The sequence below is a fragment of the Penicillium waksmanii genome (assembly GCF_028829765.1).
Source record: "Penicillium waksmanii strain IBT 27052 chromosome Unknown utg000010l:1.0-3698451.0:1.0-3701458.0, whole genome shotgun sequence".
Classification (NCBI taxonomy): domain Eukaryota; kingdom Fungi; phylum Ascomycota; class Eurotiomycetes; order Eurotiales; family Aspergillaceae; genus Penicillium; species Penicillium waksmanii.
The window spans coordinates 3005481-3021884 of record NW_026643256.1 but is presented as its reverse complement, the minus strand read 5'-3'; the positions used below and the strand labels follow the sequence as shown (position 1 = coordinate 3021884).

Genomic DNA, 16404 nt, shown 5'->3' with positions numbered 1-16404 from the left:
CAATGCAACCAGGCAACAAGATACCAAGGTAACAGCCAGATTCGTTACACCCTTTACCCCTCAAAGATCAGCTTGAAAACGAGTGCGAAAATAACTTCTCCACTGTCCCTATCCTTCAATACATATCTCAGCTTGTGGGTTTTGTCATTAACGTATTGTATGACTGGTATGGTGAAACCTGGGAGGTTTAGGGAGAAATCTGATCTTATTCGTTAAAGATGCAACGGAAAGTTGGGAAGTTCATGGAAAAAGGCGTACTTTCAAAGTCAATATACCCGTTTCCGAAGTCTGCTTTATAAACGATGCCAGGTTCGAACCAGAAATCCTGGCGGTTTTCCCTTAGGAGGAAATGTTTTCTCCTCTGAACTGCCCGATCTGGAATGTTCAATTCCCGTCTGGACACTTCTCCTTCGGCCTCACCACCTTCCTCGATCAATTCAGTGTGTAGCTCCTTTCGCCAATTTTTTGATCCTAATTGGTAGTCTTTAGTTTTCGCTATAAAAATTCCTATTTCTGTTCTTCTCATGATAGACGGTTTTGAACGCACCTGGTTTTCCGCATATCCGTAGGCAATTCAAACTAGAAAGTGCAGGACCATATAGATATGGCCTATCGGCATATGCGTCACCATAAACACCTGGGTCAATTATCCATCTTACGATGCGTAGAGCGGTGTTAAGCCCGGGAGGCAAACGGTCTCGGATTGGATTGTCAAAATCATTGCCGAAGATTAGGCTATCGCCTGAAATGGCCTTTTTGGGTTGGAAGGAGAAGGCGATGGAGTATTTTTGATTCTTATGAAGAGGATAGGAAAAATAGTCGTTTGTGTTAGGAGAGCCTTCGGGGTAACCTATGCAGTTGATGGATAATAAACTTAGTCATGGATCTCTTGGCGTACTCCATCGTAGGAGTAAAAGAAAAATATAATAGATACTTACCTCTATAATTCTGAACCTTCACACAAAGGCTTACGAAAGCCCGGTCGTTCTCAAAGGTCACAGTCTCCTGCTGATTGACAGGGACAATAGTATGACATGCTGGATCATATTCAGGCCCTGCCGTCACCTGCAATCGATATCTATTGCTGTTGTCTCTTGTCATATTTCAAGGTTATTTAGGTTTGGTGTTGCTGCTTGGCGTATTTGGGCCGGTATGATGGTAAGGATAATGATGTTGAGACAAATAGCGTAGCTAGTATGTATGGAGTATTTCAGAGACAAGATGAGTCTACCAGTTGACAGAAGGGGGGTGTTGCTATATTTTTATATGGGAAATAGCTGTTACCTAGTATAATTACTTTGATCTCAACAGCACTTATTGTACTGTGCTTGGATAGTACATTACGTCAAATGGCGCCTAAGGTCATGACTACTACTAAGTATATCCCTCGCGTACACTGCCACGCTCTTCCCGAACCCGGCCCAACCCAAGCCGAGAGGCATTATTCGCATTCGCATTCGCACCTGGGCATTTGGGTTGAGAATTTTTAACGTGGTCAAAACCCATATTCCAGTTCCGGCAAAATATAACGAACCTTCTTGTTATCTTTGGATCTGCCTGCCTCAGAAGAATTCATGGTCGGGCTGCGGATGGATCACCGAAGAGCGAAAGGCCAGCATTCACGTACCTCTAGAAAACGACCCAAGCGAATAATGTGGTGTCGCAGAGCGGATTGTCGACACCCTTGGCTGATTGTTATTCATCCTATTTCAATACGTGCATGTACGGCGAAGCGGATTACTTGATGATCAGCGATTTGAAAGCCAAAGCACAGGATCTTTCGCTAATTTCTCTGAGAAAACAAATTTTACTGAATTAATTGACGAGCTCTACTCAGCACGACCCAACTATTAGGAGTAAGGAAGGTGGAGATATCCGAGCTTGATAAACTTCAGCATTTCGACCAGGTAAGAAAATTGGGAGGCCAACTTGCCATTCTCATATCCTGTAAGTTGCCCCAGGGCTGATTCGGTATCCGAGCTTGTCCGCGATAATGAGGATTCTGGCATTGATTTCAAAGCGATGCCTGGCCTTGAATACCACATTTGACCACAGGGATTCGTTGCTGAGCCCTGGCCAACCGAACAGTATGTTTCGCATGGCTGCTAGGATGGAATTGGAAAAAGGATATGGGGCTTTGAGTGGTGGAAACAGGCAGATAAGATCCACCTGATCATATGGGGCAAACTGCGGAAGGCTTATTTTGACCTGCAGCATAGCCATTGTGGGTCACAGAGGCTGGATTGAGAATAAGGTAGTCCCATGGGACCTGAAACTTTGGAACGGATGTATTCATACTCGTTCCGAATATTGCTTTCAACTCATGGAAGGTTAGCCAGCTTTTGGAAGAGCGTTGCTCCCGAGTGATACGGTGTCGACGATAGGGTTCTTCCATGCGAAGACGGTGTGTTAGTATCTGACTCGGAGGAAACGAAGGGAAATCCTCGAGAGGACTGGAATAAGGTCATGTGACCATGTTAAGATCTCAAAACGAATGCGAACGCGAATGCGAATGCGAATATTGCCTTTCAACTGACGAGTAGAAGACAGTGGCTGAGTTCGGCTTTGAAAGAGCGTGTTCCCGACCGGACACATCCTCTTAGGGTATGCCAGGTGCACAAGTGCTGTTGAAGTAAAAGTATCAACCTTGGAAAGTAGGTATACTACATTCACAATTTTCTAGATAAAAAAATATCACCGTCACATCAACCCGAGCTCGGGATCAAACAAATATGGAGAAAAACGACTCATATTGGTATCATTATCTAGCACCCCGCCGCAAAGGTCCACGGAATCCCCGGGGGAGGAAAACAACTATGCACAGCCCTGCACATTCAATCCACTTCCTATATCAGAAACCAGGTCCATTATAAGACCGCCCCCCCTCCACAATATGTACGCTCATGAAAATAGTAAAATACAGCCCAAGTAGAGGAAGTAGTGTATGGATAGAGAGAGAGAGAGAGAGAGAGAGGGAAAGAGAGGGAAACGAAAGAAGAAGAAGAAGAAGAAGAAGAAGAAGAAGAAGAAGAAGAAGAAGAAGAAGAAGAAGAAGAAGAAGAAGAAGAAGAAGATTGGTAAATCAAGCAGATGGGCTGCCACGAGGACTGCTGCTGGGCTTCTTGACGAGACCCGCGAAGAAGTTTGCCAATGCTTGGTTATGTGCTTTCTCGTCGCCTGGGGTTGCGGGAGGACCTTCCTTTCTTTGAGTCCGGTTGGCTTCGCGGTCCTGCGGTCATGGTAGGTTGTGTTAGAAAAGGGGTTTTCCATACATGATTGGGATGGAATGGATGGCATGGCATGTACTTACGCGAAGCTTTTTCAGCATGTCATCCGCATCTACCTGGATACCGCCCATATTGAACTGGACCGGACCGATATGCTCGTTGACCTTGCCCTGGTCATCCATGGGAGACATCTCCAGCTGAGGGGTTTCCTGAGTTGAGCGGTCTTTCTCATCGTCTGCCTTGAGCTGTTCGAGAACCTCGACCTGCTTCGTAAGGAATCCTTGCGTGTCGGAAGTCTCGACTTCAACCTTTGTGCCATTGGTGGTGCTGGAGTGGGCGATCGTCATGTCCCTCTTAGGGTCTTGGATGGTCTGTTCGAAGACCGTCACCGCACTCGTGCCGTCGTCGGCCTCTGCGTTCTCGTCTTGCGGAGCTGCCGGTTGGTCAAGCGGCTCGGGGGCATCTTGAATCTCGATGGACCAGGCGGTTGATGCACCTTCCATATCAAATCCTTCGCGGATAATCCGAATCTTACCCCAGGAGTCCCAGTTGGCCGGTACCAGAATCTTGTCCCGGTCGATTACGTTGTGTTTTAATGACTGTCGTTTCAGAAGAGAGTGTATACCAAGCGAGGAATGAATCAAGCTTTGGAGAGAGTTGGCAAGGAAAGGTGTGGTATAAATGAGCGATGCGCCATCTGGGAAAGGTCAGAATCGCGACGAGTTGAAAGTTTGATAATAAATAGCCTCGGGGAAGCTCACGTTTCAGCAGGAGAGTACGCATAAATTGCAGGATGAAGTCGAATTGCTCTTCGTGCCAGCCGTGGTCCTTTTCCAGCTTTTCGATCTTGTCCGCCTATACGAGCTTGCATGTTAGCATATTCTACCTCCAATGGAGGTTTTGATTCCGTATGGGGTTCACATACTCCTTGGCAAACGACACACATTGGGATACCCAGCCCTTCATCCCATTCGCCAGGTCCCAGCGGTATTGTGACCGGGCCACCAGAACTTGACAAGCCGCCCGTTGCGGCAGAGCTAGCATCCATACCTCTCTTGCGATCGCGCCACTCGGTCATAGTTTCCTCCATAACGAGCTTTGTGTCATCGTCAAGAGAGACAAGCACGGAGCGCAAGAGGCGAACCCATTCTCTCAGCCGCCGGACCCAGGTCCAGGGGTCCGACCAGTCCAAAAGGATAACAACCAGGGTCTCCGGGACGGATTGAGGAGTCAAGAGGGGTTTGATAAGAGGTGCGAATGACGGAGAGGGTTCAGCCAAAAGGTACGCCGAGACGCGGGCCAGTGTGTCTTCTCGGTCGGCGTCAAGGACATCGCGATATGTATATCCCAGAGCAAACTGGTTGGCGATGGGAGGGGTCTTCCCCTTCCGTTTGTCGTTCACTAAGCTGGGGTCTGCGGAGGTATCTGCGGAGAAAGTCTCCAGGAATTCTCGCTGGCTTTCTGGAGTGCCACCTATAGTTCAACAGTCAGTACCTCAGTTTTGATTGACAAGCCAAATACCAAGCGGGGACTGGTAGTGTATCCAGCATGGAGTATTCCAGAGGGGCCAGCCACGAACCTAAGATCAACAGGTTCTTCTCCGGTAGGCGCTTTCCATTGGCGACACCGTCTAGAAGCGACGACCAAATATTTTTCTTTGAGCCATCCTTACTCGTGGGCCGACTGTTGGCACCAGGTGCTTTAGATCCGCGAGTCGGGCTGGAAGACATTGTCTGCTCTAGTCCCACCATGCGTCAAGGTGGTGGCATGTACCCTTTCCCAAGCACCAGCAGCGTAGAGCGAAGGTCGAACAGGAATGGCGCAAGGCAGCAAGAAAGTACCAAATCCGAGTGGCGGCGGCGGAGGGGGGTAGTGAAAGAAGTGTCGTCCAGGCGCGCGCTGCGCGGTCAGGGGAATCTGGAGAAAGCGGGACGGAGGTGGGAGAGGGAGAGGACAGCTTCGCTCGCACAAAGTCACAAGCACAAGGGACGAGAAGGCCTATCCAATCAATCTAGTGAAGTATTCAGTAGTGGTCGCAGGCCAAACGACGTCACGGAGGATGGGGTGGGGAGCAGGGGTTTCCGGAGTCGAGTAAACAATTGACGATTTTACGGTTCCGCAGATGCTCCGGGTGGAACCCTTCGCGACCTCACCCAACTTCAACTTTCTTTCTCTTCTCCGACTCGGTTTCTCCTCTACGCCACCATCATGAACTCCATTCGCGAGGTCCAGAAGCTCAATAAGCTCGAGCTGGAAAATGCAGTGTATGTACCAGCTTCTTCTACTATATTTCGTTTTCTCCCCCAACCACGGTATCCAAAGCTAACCCGGTCTGCGCATCTTCTCTAGACCTCCGGAAGCGTCATGGCACGCAGACTACCGAGACACCGCGTATATCTACATCGGCGGACTACCATTTGACCTGTCAGAGGGCGACATCGTAACAATCTTCTCTCAGTACGGTGAACCAGTCAACATCAATCTAGTCCGCGACAAGGAAACGGGCAAAAGTCGGGGATTCGCCTTCCTGAAATATGAAGACCAGCGCAGCACAGATCTGGCCGTCGATAACATGGGCGGAGCAACCGTCATGGGCCGCATGCTACGAGTCGACCATACACGATACAAGAAACGCGACGACGATGAGGAAGGCGACAATGTCGCTAAACTCATGGGCGATGCGGCGATCGATGAGAACAAGAAAGATGACGAGGATCGGTCCAGTCGGCGGAAACGGATAGGCCATGGAGATGAAAAGGAAGAACAGCGCCCAATGCTCAAGGAGGAGAAGGAACTGCAGGATCTCATCCAAAACCATGATGAGGAAGACCCGATGAAAGAATTCCTTATTAAGGAAAAGAAGGAAGAAGTTGCGCTCGCCATTGAAAGGTATCAGAGCGAGAAGAAAAGGTCTTCTCGACGTCGCGATGACAGCAGGGAGCGTTCAAGCAGACATTCCCGTCGCCATCGCTCTCGTACCCCCGAGCGGCACCGGCGCCATCGTTCGTCAGACCGAGATCGCGAGAGAAGGCCGCGCCGCCGGTCTACGGAAAGGGACGACAAGGACAAGTCGAGACGAGAGAGGGATCGCACCCCAGGGAGATCTCGCTCACCACCATCTCGCAAACACCGCAGTGATCGGGACAGAGACGACCGTCGCCGCTGAAAAGCTCTCGTATAAATAAATATACCGAAGTTTGAGCTCGCACTACGAACTCGATCAACCATTGGCTATGTGTACAGTTTTCATGAAAATTCAGAACATTTGGCATGCTGTTTTGGAACACAGGAAGCCTGATATCTATCTACAAACGACAAAGGGCCTCCGATGGGCCCGAGACAACTGCATCTCGACCTCACCCACCCAGGTATCGTTTCCAGCCCTCCCGGTTGAAAGTCCGCTCCCCGTCATCGCCAAAACGAAGCATAAACTTTTCCCATCGCCCTTCCCGACCGGAGCCAATTGTCAGGATTGTATTGTCATCCAACCAGCCAATGACCCCTTTCCGTGGTCGACCGCTAGATGGCGAAGACCGGGCCGATGATTGCTCTTGTGAGGCCCCACCATCCATCGCAAAGTGCGCACTGGCAAAAGAGTACGTATCCGAAAACACTCGCGGCAGCATGGGGAATTTGCCCAGTAACCCCCATTTATGGCTCGTGGTTTCTTCAGGTAAAGGGGCCGGGGATTGACTGCTGTGTCCAGAGCGAGGCGGGCGGCGTATATCGAAGACATGAAGGGTGCCTTTGTCGGATGTGACCGCGAGTAAAGAGTTGGAGGGTGAGAATGAGATAGAGAAAATCACCGCGTGATCAACACCGCGTCGCAGTTCCTCCAATTTCGTGCAGTTTCCTGTAGAAAATATGCGAATCAAAGTTCCCTGAGTGACTGTTAGTTCCATTGACAATGCGCGAGAAACAACGCAAAGAATAAATGCGGAGTGCGTACTGCTTCGCTCGCCGTAGCCAGCATCTCCCCATCCCGGCTGAGAGCCATCGCGCGTAGGGGAGAGCTATGGGCCGGGATGATGCTGATATTCCCAGTCTTCAATTCGACCAGGCGTACTTGTCCAGCGGACTTGCCAGGGAAGGCCAGGACCTTGTCTCCCAGACAAACTAGTCCCAGTGGGTTATCACATGTTTCGTAGAAGGAGAGTTTCTTCGGTTCAGTTGCAAAGGCAAAGACATGGATGCTGTTCAACAGCGCGACGACAATTCTGGACTTGGAGAGACCGATTCCCAAGACGGAGGTTTGAAATTCGAGAGTGATGGCGGCTTTCTGTTTGGCATCATCCCAGATGACCAGCTATGGAAGAGATTATTGATCAGTGTGTATTCCCTTTTAGAAGTGATTTAGGCAGGGTGGTATTAAGATACCAAAGGACATACCTTATTTTGAGGGAATTTAGGGTTTCGTCCCCCACCAACGATGGCTAGATAGTTGGATTGGCCAAGCATTTCCGCGAGACCGATGCCTGCATTGAAGTCTAGCGCACGAATCCAGGATTGTATGAGCATATGATGTTGTATCAAGACAGAAAAAGAGGCTCACTCACCTCTAGAAACCTTGAGTTCACATGGATTCGAATTGAACACTAGTAGAAGCACGTCTTAGCCTGATTTCTTTTATCCCACCAATTTAGACAGACTGGGAACCAACGGCGGATAGCATACCGCAAAATCCGGTTTCCAAGCCGACTGAGAAGCAACTGCTGTCATTGTTGAAAGTCGCCGACAGGGAGTAGGGTCCGACGGACTCATCGATAACCTGGCGGGTATTCATGATCGCGCCGCATGACGTGAGTACAATGCGCGCTGGGAGGTTAATCAGAAGTGGGAATGCCCTTGGAGATATAAGTATTGCCAATAGGGCAACAAAGAGTCACTTGCTTCCTATCAAAGGAGCATGAAAGTTGGAAGGAGTGGGGAGTGGAAGTGGTGTTGAGCAAACCCTTCGATATGGTATGTGGTCATGGGGATACCCTAAGCTCTCCCCGTGGATCGGCGATAAGCAACGGCGGAGGAGGGGACGATGGGGAGCTTGGACCGCCTCTCTTCCTCTTAGGAAGGCGGTGTATTGAGGGAGGCAGAATCAGAATGCTGACATAATATCTGATCGAGTCGAGTCGAGGCAAGAGCGACCCACCACGCCCCCCTGAGTGCAAAGGGCAGGTACGACCAGTCAACAACTGATAACACCTCCCATACTGTAGTCACGAAGTTCAGGGTAGAGAGTAATGAATAAAAAGGGGTATGCAATGTTTATCCTAGTTTAATTTAAATTATTGTTTTCTATTATATGCAAAGACTACCCTCGTAAAACGAATACCATATCGAAATTCAATTGATCATAAACTGAAATACTTCTGGTCGTGGAGAGCTGGGGAGCAGGACGTCCCGTGATTGGCCCGTAAAGGGAAAGGGGGAAACACCGACGAGGAACTGTCTTTCCTCCGCCCTCAACCCCCCCTACTCTCTCCATTCGAGATCCTCAGGAGAGTTTCATCTTCATCTTTTCTTTCCGTTGGTTCCTTGCTTTGGAATTCTCCTCCCTTCCAATCTCTCTTCGAGTTTTTCGTCTTTACACACAGCCCACCATGTCGTCGGCCCTCAACGCGGTATGTTCCCCTTTTATTTCCTCCCGAATGTTTGCCCCATACTTCAACCATGAAAAAAAGTTCTCTAAGCTAACTGATGTCCCCATTGTGGGCAGATGAAGATCCGTCGCAAGAAGAATGTCAAGAAGGGTATTCAGTTCTGTGTGATGGTCTGCGGTGCCAGCGGAACCGGTACGAATCTCTCTCTTTTACCCCCGAAAGTGTCCTCTCCCGAATTGTTCGCTGACCGTCAACTCTACTTAGGACGCACAACTTTTGTCAACACCCTCTGCGGAAAGCAAGTGCTAGAGGGCAAGGACGCTGATGATCCAGAGCACGCCCACGAAGAGGAGGGTGTGCGCATCAAGCCGGCCACCGTCGGTAAGTCAAATCGACTCAATTCCCCCCCCGCGCCGACCCATCATTCAAATGCTAACCATCCCGGCATCACAGAGCTTGAGCTGGATGAGGAGGGAACCCGCATCTCCCTGACTATCGTTGATACCCCCGGTTTCGGTGACCAGATTGACAATGAGGCCAGGCATGTCCCCTGAACCGGGTTACCCCTGCCCGATGAAATTAATTGTAGTCTCCTTACTAACGCTCCATTTCACAGCTTCGGCGAGATTGTCGGCTACCTCGAGCGCCAATATGATGATATCCTTGCTGAGGAGTCCCGAATCAAGCGTAACCCCCGCTTCAGAGACAACCGTGTCCACGTACTCCTCTATTTCATCACACCTACCGGTCACGGTCTCCGTGAACTCGATATTGAACTTATGAAGCGCCTGTCTCCGCGTGTCAACGTCATCCCCGTCATTGGAAAGGCCGACTCACTCACCCCCGCCGAATTGGCTGAGTCCAAGAAATTGATCATGGAAGATATTGAGCACTACCGCATCCCCGTCTACAACTTCCCCTACGATGTTGAGGAGGACGATGAGGACACCGTTGAGGAGAATGCTGAGCTCCGTGGACTGATGCCCTTTGCCATTGTTGGCTCCGAGGACTTTGTTGAGATCGATAACAAGAAAGTGCGCGCTCGCCAGTACCCCATGGGGCGTGGTCGAGGTTGAGAACCCCCGACACTCCGACTTCCTCGCTATTCGCAGTGCCCTGCTCCACAGCCATCTTGCCGATCTCAAGGAGATCACCCACGACTTCCTCTACGAGAACTACCGTACCGAGAAGCTCAGCAAGAGCGTGGACGGTGCTACCCCGTACGTACCCACTCACATATCAGTATATGAACCCGCGCTAACAAATACAAACAGAGGTGGCGACTCCAGCATGAACCCCGAGGACCTCGCCTCTCAGTCCGTCCGCCTCAAGGAGGAGCAACTCCGCCGCGAGGAGGAGAAGCTGCGCGAGATCGAACTCAAGGTGCAGCGCGAGATTGCCGAGAAGCGGCAGGAGCTGCTGGCTCGCGAGAGCCAGCTCAGAGAGATCGAGGCTCGCATGGCACGCGAGGCCAGCCAGAGCAATGTCAGCGAGGCCCCTGGAGGAGAGGCTTAGATATACCCCGTCGAAAATGCGGCTCATTCAGCGGGGCGCCGGTTCGCAATGTGATACCGTTTGTGCCAATATCATGGACTTCGTGGCACGAAGTTGGTTTCTGTTTATGGGGATAATATTGACTGTTTATTCACGTTAATAGCTTTTTTTTATTTTCTTTTTCGCTTCTTCTTTTGCTCTCCTTATCTTTGTTTCTGGTGTCTCTGTGGAGAGATGGACAAATTCCCAACATAGAATGCAACGCTCCGGCTTCGACGATGGGCACAACCACTCCTTCATGTTCTCCGTTCTCCAAGTGGAGAGACAAAGACTATACAGATGTCTCGGTGATGATCTTGCTGTTTGACCTCGCGATCCATTTCCCCACTTGTCTCTGCCGTTCAGTGGTCAAAGCCATGGACAATCACCACATCTTCCACCTTCCCAGGCTGCGCATTTCAACGTGGTATTTGATTGGGACAGAGACAAGCACGATCATTCCATCTTCCTTGCTCATTTCCTTGTTCGCTTTACCCGGGGACTAATCATTCTGCATACTGTCTAACACCAACCCCCACCCGTCCTAGGAAATCTCGTTATTTTGCCCCGTGTCACCTTGTTCAAAGTCCCGCAGTGCAGCCAAGATTCCCTCTTCTCCTCTTTTGTATCTTTTTGTTGCTCTTGGCTCCAAGTCCAACTTATCCCCCGCCTCCCCTTCCCCCCCGTGGTCTTCCCACCAAGTTCAAGTTCTATAGCTCAATGAGGAAGAAAAAGTATTTTGGTCTCGCTCTGTTCTGGACACGTGGATCTGCTCTATTCTTTGGCTTTCTGTATTGCATAGGTGCATATACTGTATCCGTACGTAGTCTCCTTTAAATTTCACGGCTCGATTGGTCACATCCATGGATATGATAGAGAAAAAGGAGTAGTAGCCACGAGCCCGGGGCTTGCTATTACTCACTACTAGTAGCAAGCCTGTGGGTACTCCTGCCCCTATAGATACATCCAATATATAGTAGGTACTAGTACGATGCATGCATGCACCCCAACATGACACACCACTGCAGCTTTAGAAATCAAAATCCATATTATGTATTGTGTTTGATATCTTCAAGCTACCACAGATGATCTACCGGTCCAAAGCACAGCATTCCGCATCAATAGCATTGGAAGTAATGGAATACCTCAAAAATTTCAACAGTACAGGAAAGAAAGAGAAAAAATGGTTAAAGGAAAAAGCTAAGGGGGGAAAAAACAAGACATGGTCAATACATTCGCAGGCCATGCGGAGGGGAAAGGAGGGGGAAGGCAAAATCAATGTTGGGGGGGGGAAGAAATCAATAAAATTTTAAGAGAAGGCAAAAAGGGATCTGGAGAGAAAAGAAGAAAAATGCAACGATGGAACAAAAAGGGTAACGCAGATCGCAGCAGGAGGGAGGAAAATAGGACAAAGCAGACACGCAAGAAGTGGTATTTGCGCTCCATTGTACAAACAAAAACAAAATGGAAAATGAGTCTTCCAGACAGAGATATTCTTTTGGACTTCGGTAAGATGTGAAGGGGATTGGAGAGGTGAGAGGGAAAGACGAAGCCGTTGGACCGGGCTAGTACAGGGCTGGCCTGGCAGCTCGGCGGGGGTGGGCTGAGAGGAAGCGGCGAGACGGAGGATGCTCAGCGAGGTTATATTTGGTTCTGGGGTTTGTTCCAGAAGTCCAAGCTAGCAACTATGTCCTCGCCTGATTCGTCTTCATAGGCATAGATGATCTGCAAGAAGTTGTGTTAGTACATGGTTGAATGAGGATGGGAAGCCATATGGCCAACATACCTCGCGAGTGGAAGAGTGTAGCATGCGAATGTTCCTTCCCGTCATAATATGAATCAGTTCGCTCGTTTCCACATTGCGGATCTCAACGAAGTTGGGCTCGAAGGCCAAAATATAAGGGTATGAAAGTGCAAATGCCGTCGGGTTACCCTCCCACGAAATTCTCCAGTCTGGACGAGCACGCCATCCATTGCGGTTGACGAAGAAGGAGAAGTCGCTGTAGTTGAGGAGGAACTCTCCGTTCATACGCTCGATATGGATGGGCTTGACGTTCTCCTTGCGTGCGACGAAATCAAGAGATGTATCGGCCTGATCCAGGAGGGACTGAGTGTCGGTGGTTTCAAGACTGACGACCTCGAAACCACGAGCACAACCAACACACAAAGTAGATCGCAAGAAGTGAATCGAAGATGATTCGGCTGGGATATAATATTCCTTGAATGGCTTGAGAGTATCTTGGCCACTCTGGAACATCTTACTGACAGCAGACTTCTTCTTGCCCTTGGCCAGATTGTCCATCGGCTCGTAGACCTTGATAGTACTGGACAAAGCTGAAGTCTTCACCGAGCAGACAAGATGACGTCCGAGACCGATACCCGCCTTGAAGAAATTGGCATGGCCTTGAATCTTCTTCGGGCGCTTGGCAAGGGCATTCTTGTTGTCCTCCCCTAGCTCAAGAGCATCCATGGGATAAGATGAGAGGGTCTTGTTTGCCAGAACCAGCAGCAACTGATATTCCTCCAGAGTGTCGATTTGCGTAACTTGGCTAGCCTCCAAAACCTTCTTCGGCTTGGCCGCCTTGTCTTTAGGCCAGCGATCAGAAATATAGATGCCACTGTCGGTACCAATAACCAGCTTCCGTCCACCATCAACTGGAACACAGCAATTCACCCGATTAACAGCAGAGAAGAAATTCTGGCTCAGAATTGTCTTGTTGTAGAAGTTGCTGTTGCGCTCCCAAAGCTTCCTTTGCTGTTCCTCGACCATTTCAATGAACTTCCTCCTTTGGGTTGGGGAGGTGGCGTAAACAGTCTGCTCATAACCACCTTTACCAAGGTGACGGAAGGTGATTGGCAGCTGGCCGTCCTTGGCAGGGGGAGGCAGCGGGGACGTTTTGTTAGACAAGAGGCTCGAGGAAGGTCTTTTCGAAATTCCAACCCTAGGGATGACTTCGTCCATCTGCGGGATGACCAGAAGCTCAAGCGGTATGGGTTTCTTATACACTCGGAATTCTTCACGCTTGTTCACCATTTTTATCCGAACAAGAAGGACTGCGTGGTCAAAGAGATATGCCGTCACCTCTGAGCTTTCAGCGGTGGTTTTCTTGAATGCCATCTTGGTAAGCATTTGTCGGTTCTCTTCAGTAAGCTTCAGGTCCACATAGTCTCCCGGGTTGAATTTGAGCGAGCCATTGAGTTGCACCAAGTTGAAATGGTTCTCGGCCTTTCCACTCTCGGTATTAACACGGGACAGGAAGCTCTTGATCAAGGTTATGGCCTTTGGAATGTCCTCCTTATCGGGACTATCGTCGGCTGTATACTTCAGGACCGATCCCAAAAGAAGGGGGTACCGGGCCAATCGAGTGGTTGGCTTGGTGAGATAACCGTTCAGTTCCAATTTGCGGGACTCCTTCAAACGCTCCGTGTCATCGACGAATTTGGAGAAGCCTACGTTCGATGACTTTTCCTTTTCGAATTCGTATTTTCCGTAGAGTTGGTTTGCACCATACTTAATAAAAGGGTCGAATTTGGGCACATGCGAGAGGAAGATATCACCAACAGACTTGACGACAGGGCTTTCCTTTTGGCGGGAATTCAGAGCTTCAGCGAGGCCGCCATTGACCTTGAGCACCTCCAAGCAGTTACCGAAAACAGTTCGAATGAACTTCTCCCGTCGATGCTCTGGAATGGGTGAAGTTGTCGCGGGGCCCGCGGCACGTAAGGGCCGCATCCAGAAATCTCGAAGGTATTCCAAGTCCTTGACGAAGTCGCGTTCGGTGTACATAATCTCAAAAATAACCTCTTGTCGCTTCTTCTCGTTGTCATCTATGGCGTCGGATACCTCCTTCGGAACCATGTTGATCCACAACTTTTGGTTATCATTGTCATCGTCGTCATCAATGGGTAAGGTGCCCTTGGTAGTTGTTCCTAGAACCGGCTGAACCTTGAGGTTCAGTCTTGATTGCTGTTCCAATCGTCGGGGGCAAGCAATGGAGTAGCATAGACTGTCGCGTGTGCAGGTGGCAGAGTAACATTCAGTCAACAAGGTGAACACTCCATTAACTTCCGAGCTGACAGTATCCTCGCCTATGGTCTCTTTGAATTGATAGACTTCTCCGGGGGCATCTCGAAGGCGGTGGTCATAAGTAACGTCATGGAAAAACTTCTGTGCATCCAATGCGCGGCCAAGGAGCAGAGCAAGGTTGCGATCATTGGTTCTGATGATGAGAGAAATCAGATCAACGGCGTCGGTACCGGAGAAAGCATTCTGGTACGAAAGGCCGTTTTTCTGTCGCTCACCCAATGGGGCCTTCTCCCGAAACACATCGGCAACACGCGAGAGAAGAGCAGGATAAACGACAGGCAACTTGTTTCGACGCGAATTGCTTGAAACAAGGGTTGTTTGGCCATTCGAGCCCTGGGTTGCTCCACTCTGGACGCTCAATGTGCGGTCCGGCATGATCGTCGACGCCATCGACATCGTGCGAGATCGAGTTGAGGCATCGCTGGGCGGACGAGGCTTGGCATAGCCATCGGCGACGGCTGGTACATCGGCAGGCATGGAGTCGAAGCGCTGTGGAACCGGGACCGGGACTGGGGCCGGAGCCGTCGCAGATAATGGATCATGACCACCCGACGGTGGGCGTCGAGACGGGATCGCTCTTCCACTAGAAGAGATGTGAGGGTTTTCTCGTTCCGTCGCATAGGTGGTCATAGACATGGCTCGCTCGTTGCCATGTCTTTCTGGAACCGTCCGGCCCAATTGAGTCATACTCGATCCAGAGTAGTAAGGCTCGCGACGCGAGGCAGCCGCGGAGGTATGGTTGAAATTGCTAGGTGGGGCGGGAGGAGGGACGGCTGGGTAGGATGGTCCATTGAGTTTCGCCATCGATCGAGATCTCGTCGCATCTGAATTCAGGGCTGGAGGGGGCATCGGCCGACCCAGATCCCGTGGATCCGCATATTGGGGTGGCGGGCCTGGTCTAGAATCCAAGCGTTGGGGTCGAGGATAAGCGAAACGTCCCCCCGCTCCCGGGTACGGTCGCGGCTGCTGTGGTGGTTGCGACGACATTGTCGCGGCCCCGGACCCAGCCGCAGGATTATATGCTTGGTATTGCCCTGAAGGCGGCGGTGGAGGATATCCATTTGGAGGTGCAGATGGCGGCGGTCCGTATCCATTCGGGACCTGTCGTGTTGGCGGCGGTGGCATCCTCTGGAATTGGGGCTGCACGGTGTGCGACGACATTGTGTGAGCACGACCCTGGGAGAACTGTGGGGTTTGCGAGTTCATAGTCTGTGAGCGACCTCCCTGAGGTACGCCCCCAAAGATATCGTTGAAGGCGGCATCCCGTTGTGTATTCGAGGCAGGGCCATAGGGCCGGTAGTTCCGGTTACGCTGACCCCCCCAAATCCGCCATGTTCACCACACCAGCGATCAATCGAGAGATATGTGTATTTCTAAGTTCGTAGGGCGACGACGTCTATGTTGTATGGTGATAGGATGGGAAATAGATGTAGTAAAGAGTATCCGGGTCGATCGTAGAGAGCGTTCAGGGCGTCGCAAGAGTTCTGTTCAAAGATCGTAGACAACGGGAATGGAGGGGACTGGCGATAACGGCGATCTCACTGAGGTATAAGATGCCTAGTGAGAGTATTTGAGAGTCGTCTCTATGTAAGGTCGGTCCTCAGTAAGTCAATAGCTTCCCTCCGGAGTAAACGGGGGGGTTGTCGGGATTTAAAGGTCGAGGAGTGCCAGGAGCCGTGAGCACAACAAAGTCAGGGCTCCCTGATATCTCATACCCTCAGCATTCCCCTGAGCCCAGAGAATAAAAGGATGAAATGGAGAGAGAGTTGAAAAGTGGGTGGATGGTGGGGGGGCGGAGGGGGGGAGGAGGAGAGAAGGAGGGGAGGTGATTGTTGAAAATGCAGCGATAGATTGGGGGGGGAAACCAGCAGCGGCCAGGAGAGGAGGTAGACGTATTGACGGGTGGTATAACCATTACTATTTCCCACGATACGGCATACAAAGGGGATGATAAAGGCGG

The 16404-nt window shown here is 50.5% G+C and overlaps 6 protein-coding genes across 6 annotated transcripts; 2 read left to right on the top strand and 4 right to left on the bottom strand.

The window, feature by feature from the left end:
• Window positions 1–53: 53 nt before the first annotated feature.
• On the bottom strand, window positions 54–1101 carry N7481_013082 (DUF1769 domain-containing protein; the record flags this gene model as incomplete). The annotated part of the gene is made up of 4 exons (XM_057272301.1): window positions 54–178; window positions 259–495; window positions 548–850; window positions 939–1101. The coding sequence occupies 4 exons, from the start codon at window positions 1099–1101 to the stop codon at window positions 54–56; spliced, it is 828 nt and encodes a 275-aa protein (XP_057116489.1).
• Window positions 1102–3082: 1981 nt separating this feature from the next.
• On the bottom strand, window positions 3083–4978 carry N7481_013081 (dynein family protein; the record flags this gene model as incomplete). The annotated part of the gene is made up of 5 exons (XM_057272300.1): window positions 3083–3229; window positions 3311–3924; window positions 3989–4082; window positions 4153–4700; window positions 4807–4978. 5 exons carry the CDS (start codon window positions 4976–4978, stop codon window positions 3083–3085), a joined length of 1575 nt encoding a protein of 524 aa, XP_057116488.1.
• A 457-nt stretch (window positions 4979–5435) lies between these two features.
• Window positions 5436–6393, top strand: N7481_013080 (IST3 family RNA-binding protein; the record flags this gene model as incomplete). Its single annotated transcript, XM_057272299.1, has 2 exons — window positions 5436–5491; window positions 5577–6393. 2 exons carry the CDS (start codon window positions 5436–5438, stop codon window positions 6391–6393), a joined length of 873 nt encoding a protein of 290 aa, XP_057116487.1.
• Window positions 6394–6583: 190 nt separating this feature from the next.
• Window positions 6584–8010, bottom strand: N7481_013079 (phosphatidylinositol-3,5-bisphosphate binding protein HSV2; the record flags this gene model as incomplete). The annotated part of the gene is made up of 5 exons (XM_057272298.1): window positions 6584–7108; window positions 7177–7533; window positions 7617–7714; window positions 7784–7822; window positions 7884–8010. The coding sequence occupies 5 exons, from the start codon at window positions 8008–8010 to the stop codon at window positions 6584–6586; spliced, it is 1146 nt and encodes a 381-aa protein (XP_057116486.1).
• Window positions 8011–8824: 814 nt separating this feature from the next.
• aspA (uncharacterized protein) lies at window positions 8825–10339 on the top strand (the record flags this gene model as incomplete). Its single annotated transcript, XM_057272297.1, has 7 exons — window positions 8825–8845; window positions 8941–9016; window positions 9089–9205; window positions 9278–9369; window positions 9451–9819; window positions 9860–10044; window positions 10099–10339. 7 exons carry the CDS (start codon window positions 8825–8827, stop codon window positions 10337–10339), a joined length of 1101 nt encoding a protein of 366 aa, XP_057116485.1.
• A 1659-nt stretch (window positions 10340–11998) lies between these two features.
• rom2 (putative Rho guanyl nucleotide exchange factor (Rom2)) lies at window positions 11999–15755 on the bottom strand (the record flags this gene model as incomplete). Its single annotated transcript, XM_057272296.1, has 2 exons — window positions 11999–12082; window positions 12144–15755. Coding segments are annotated over 2 exons (3696 nt in total), but the record flags the coding sequence as incomplete, so codon positions are not given.
• Between the last annotated feature and the right edge of the window lie 649 nt (window positions 15756–16404).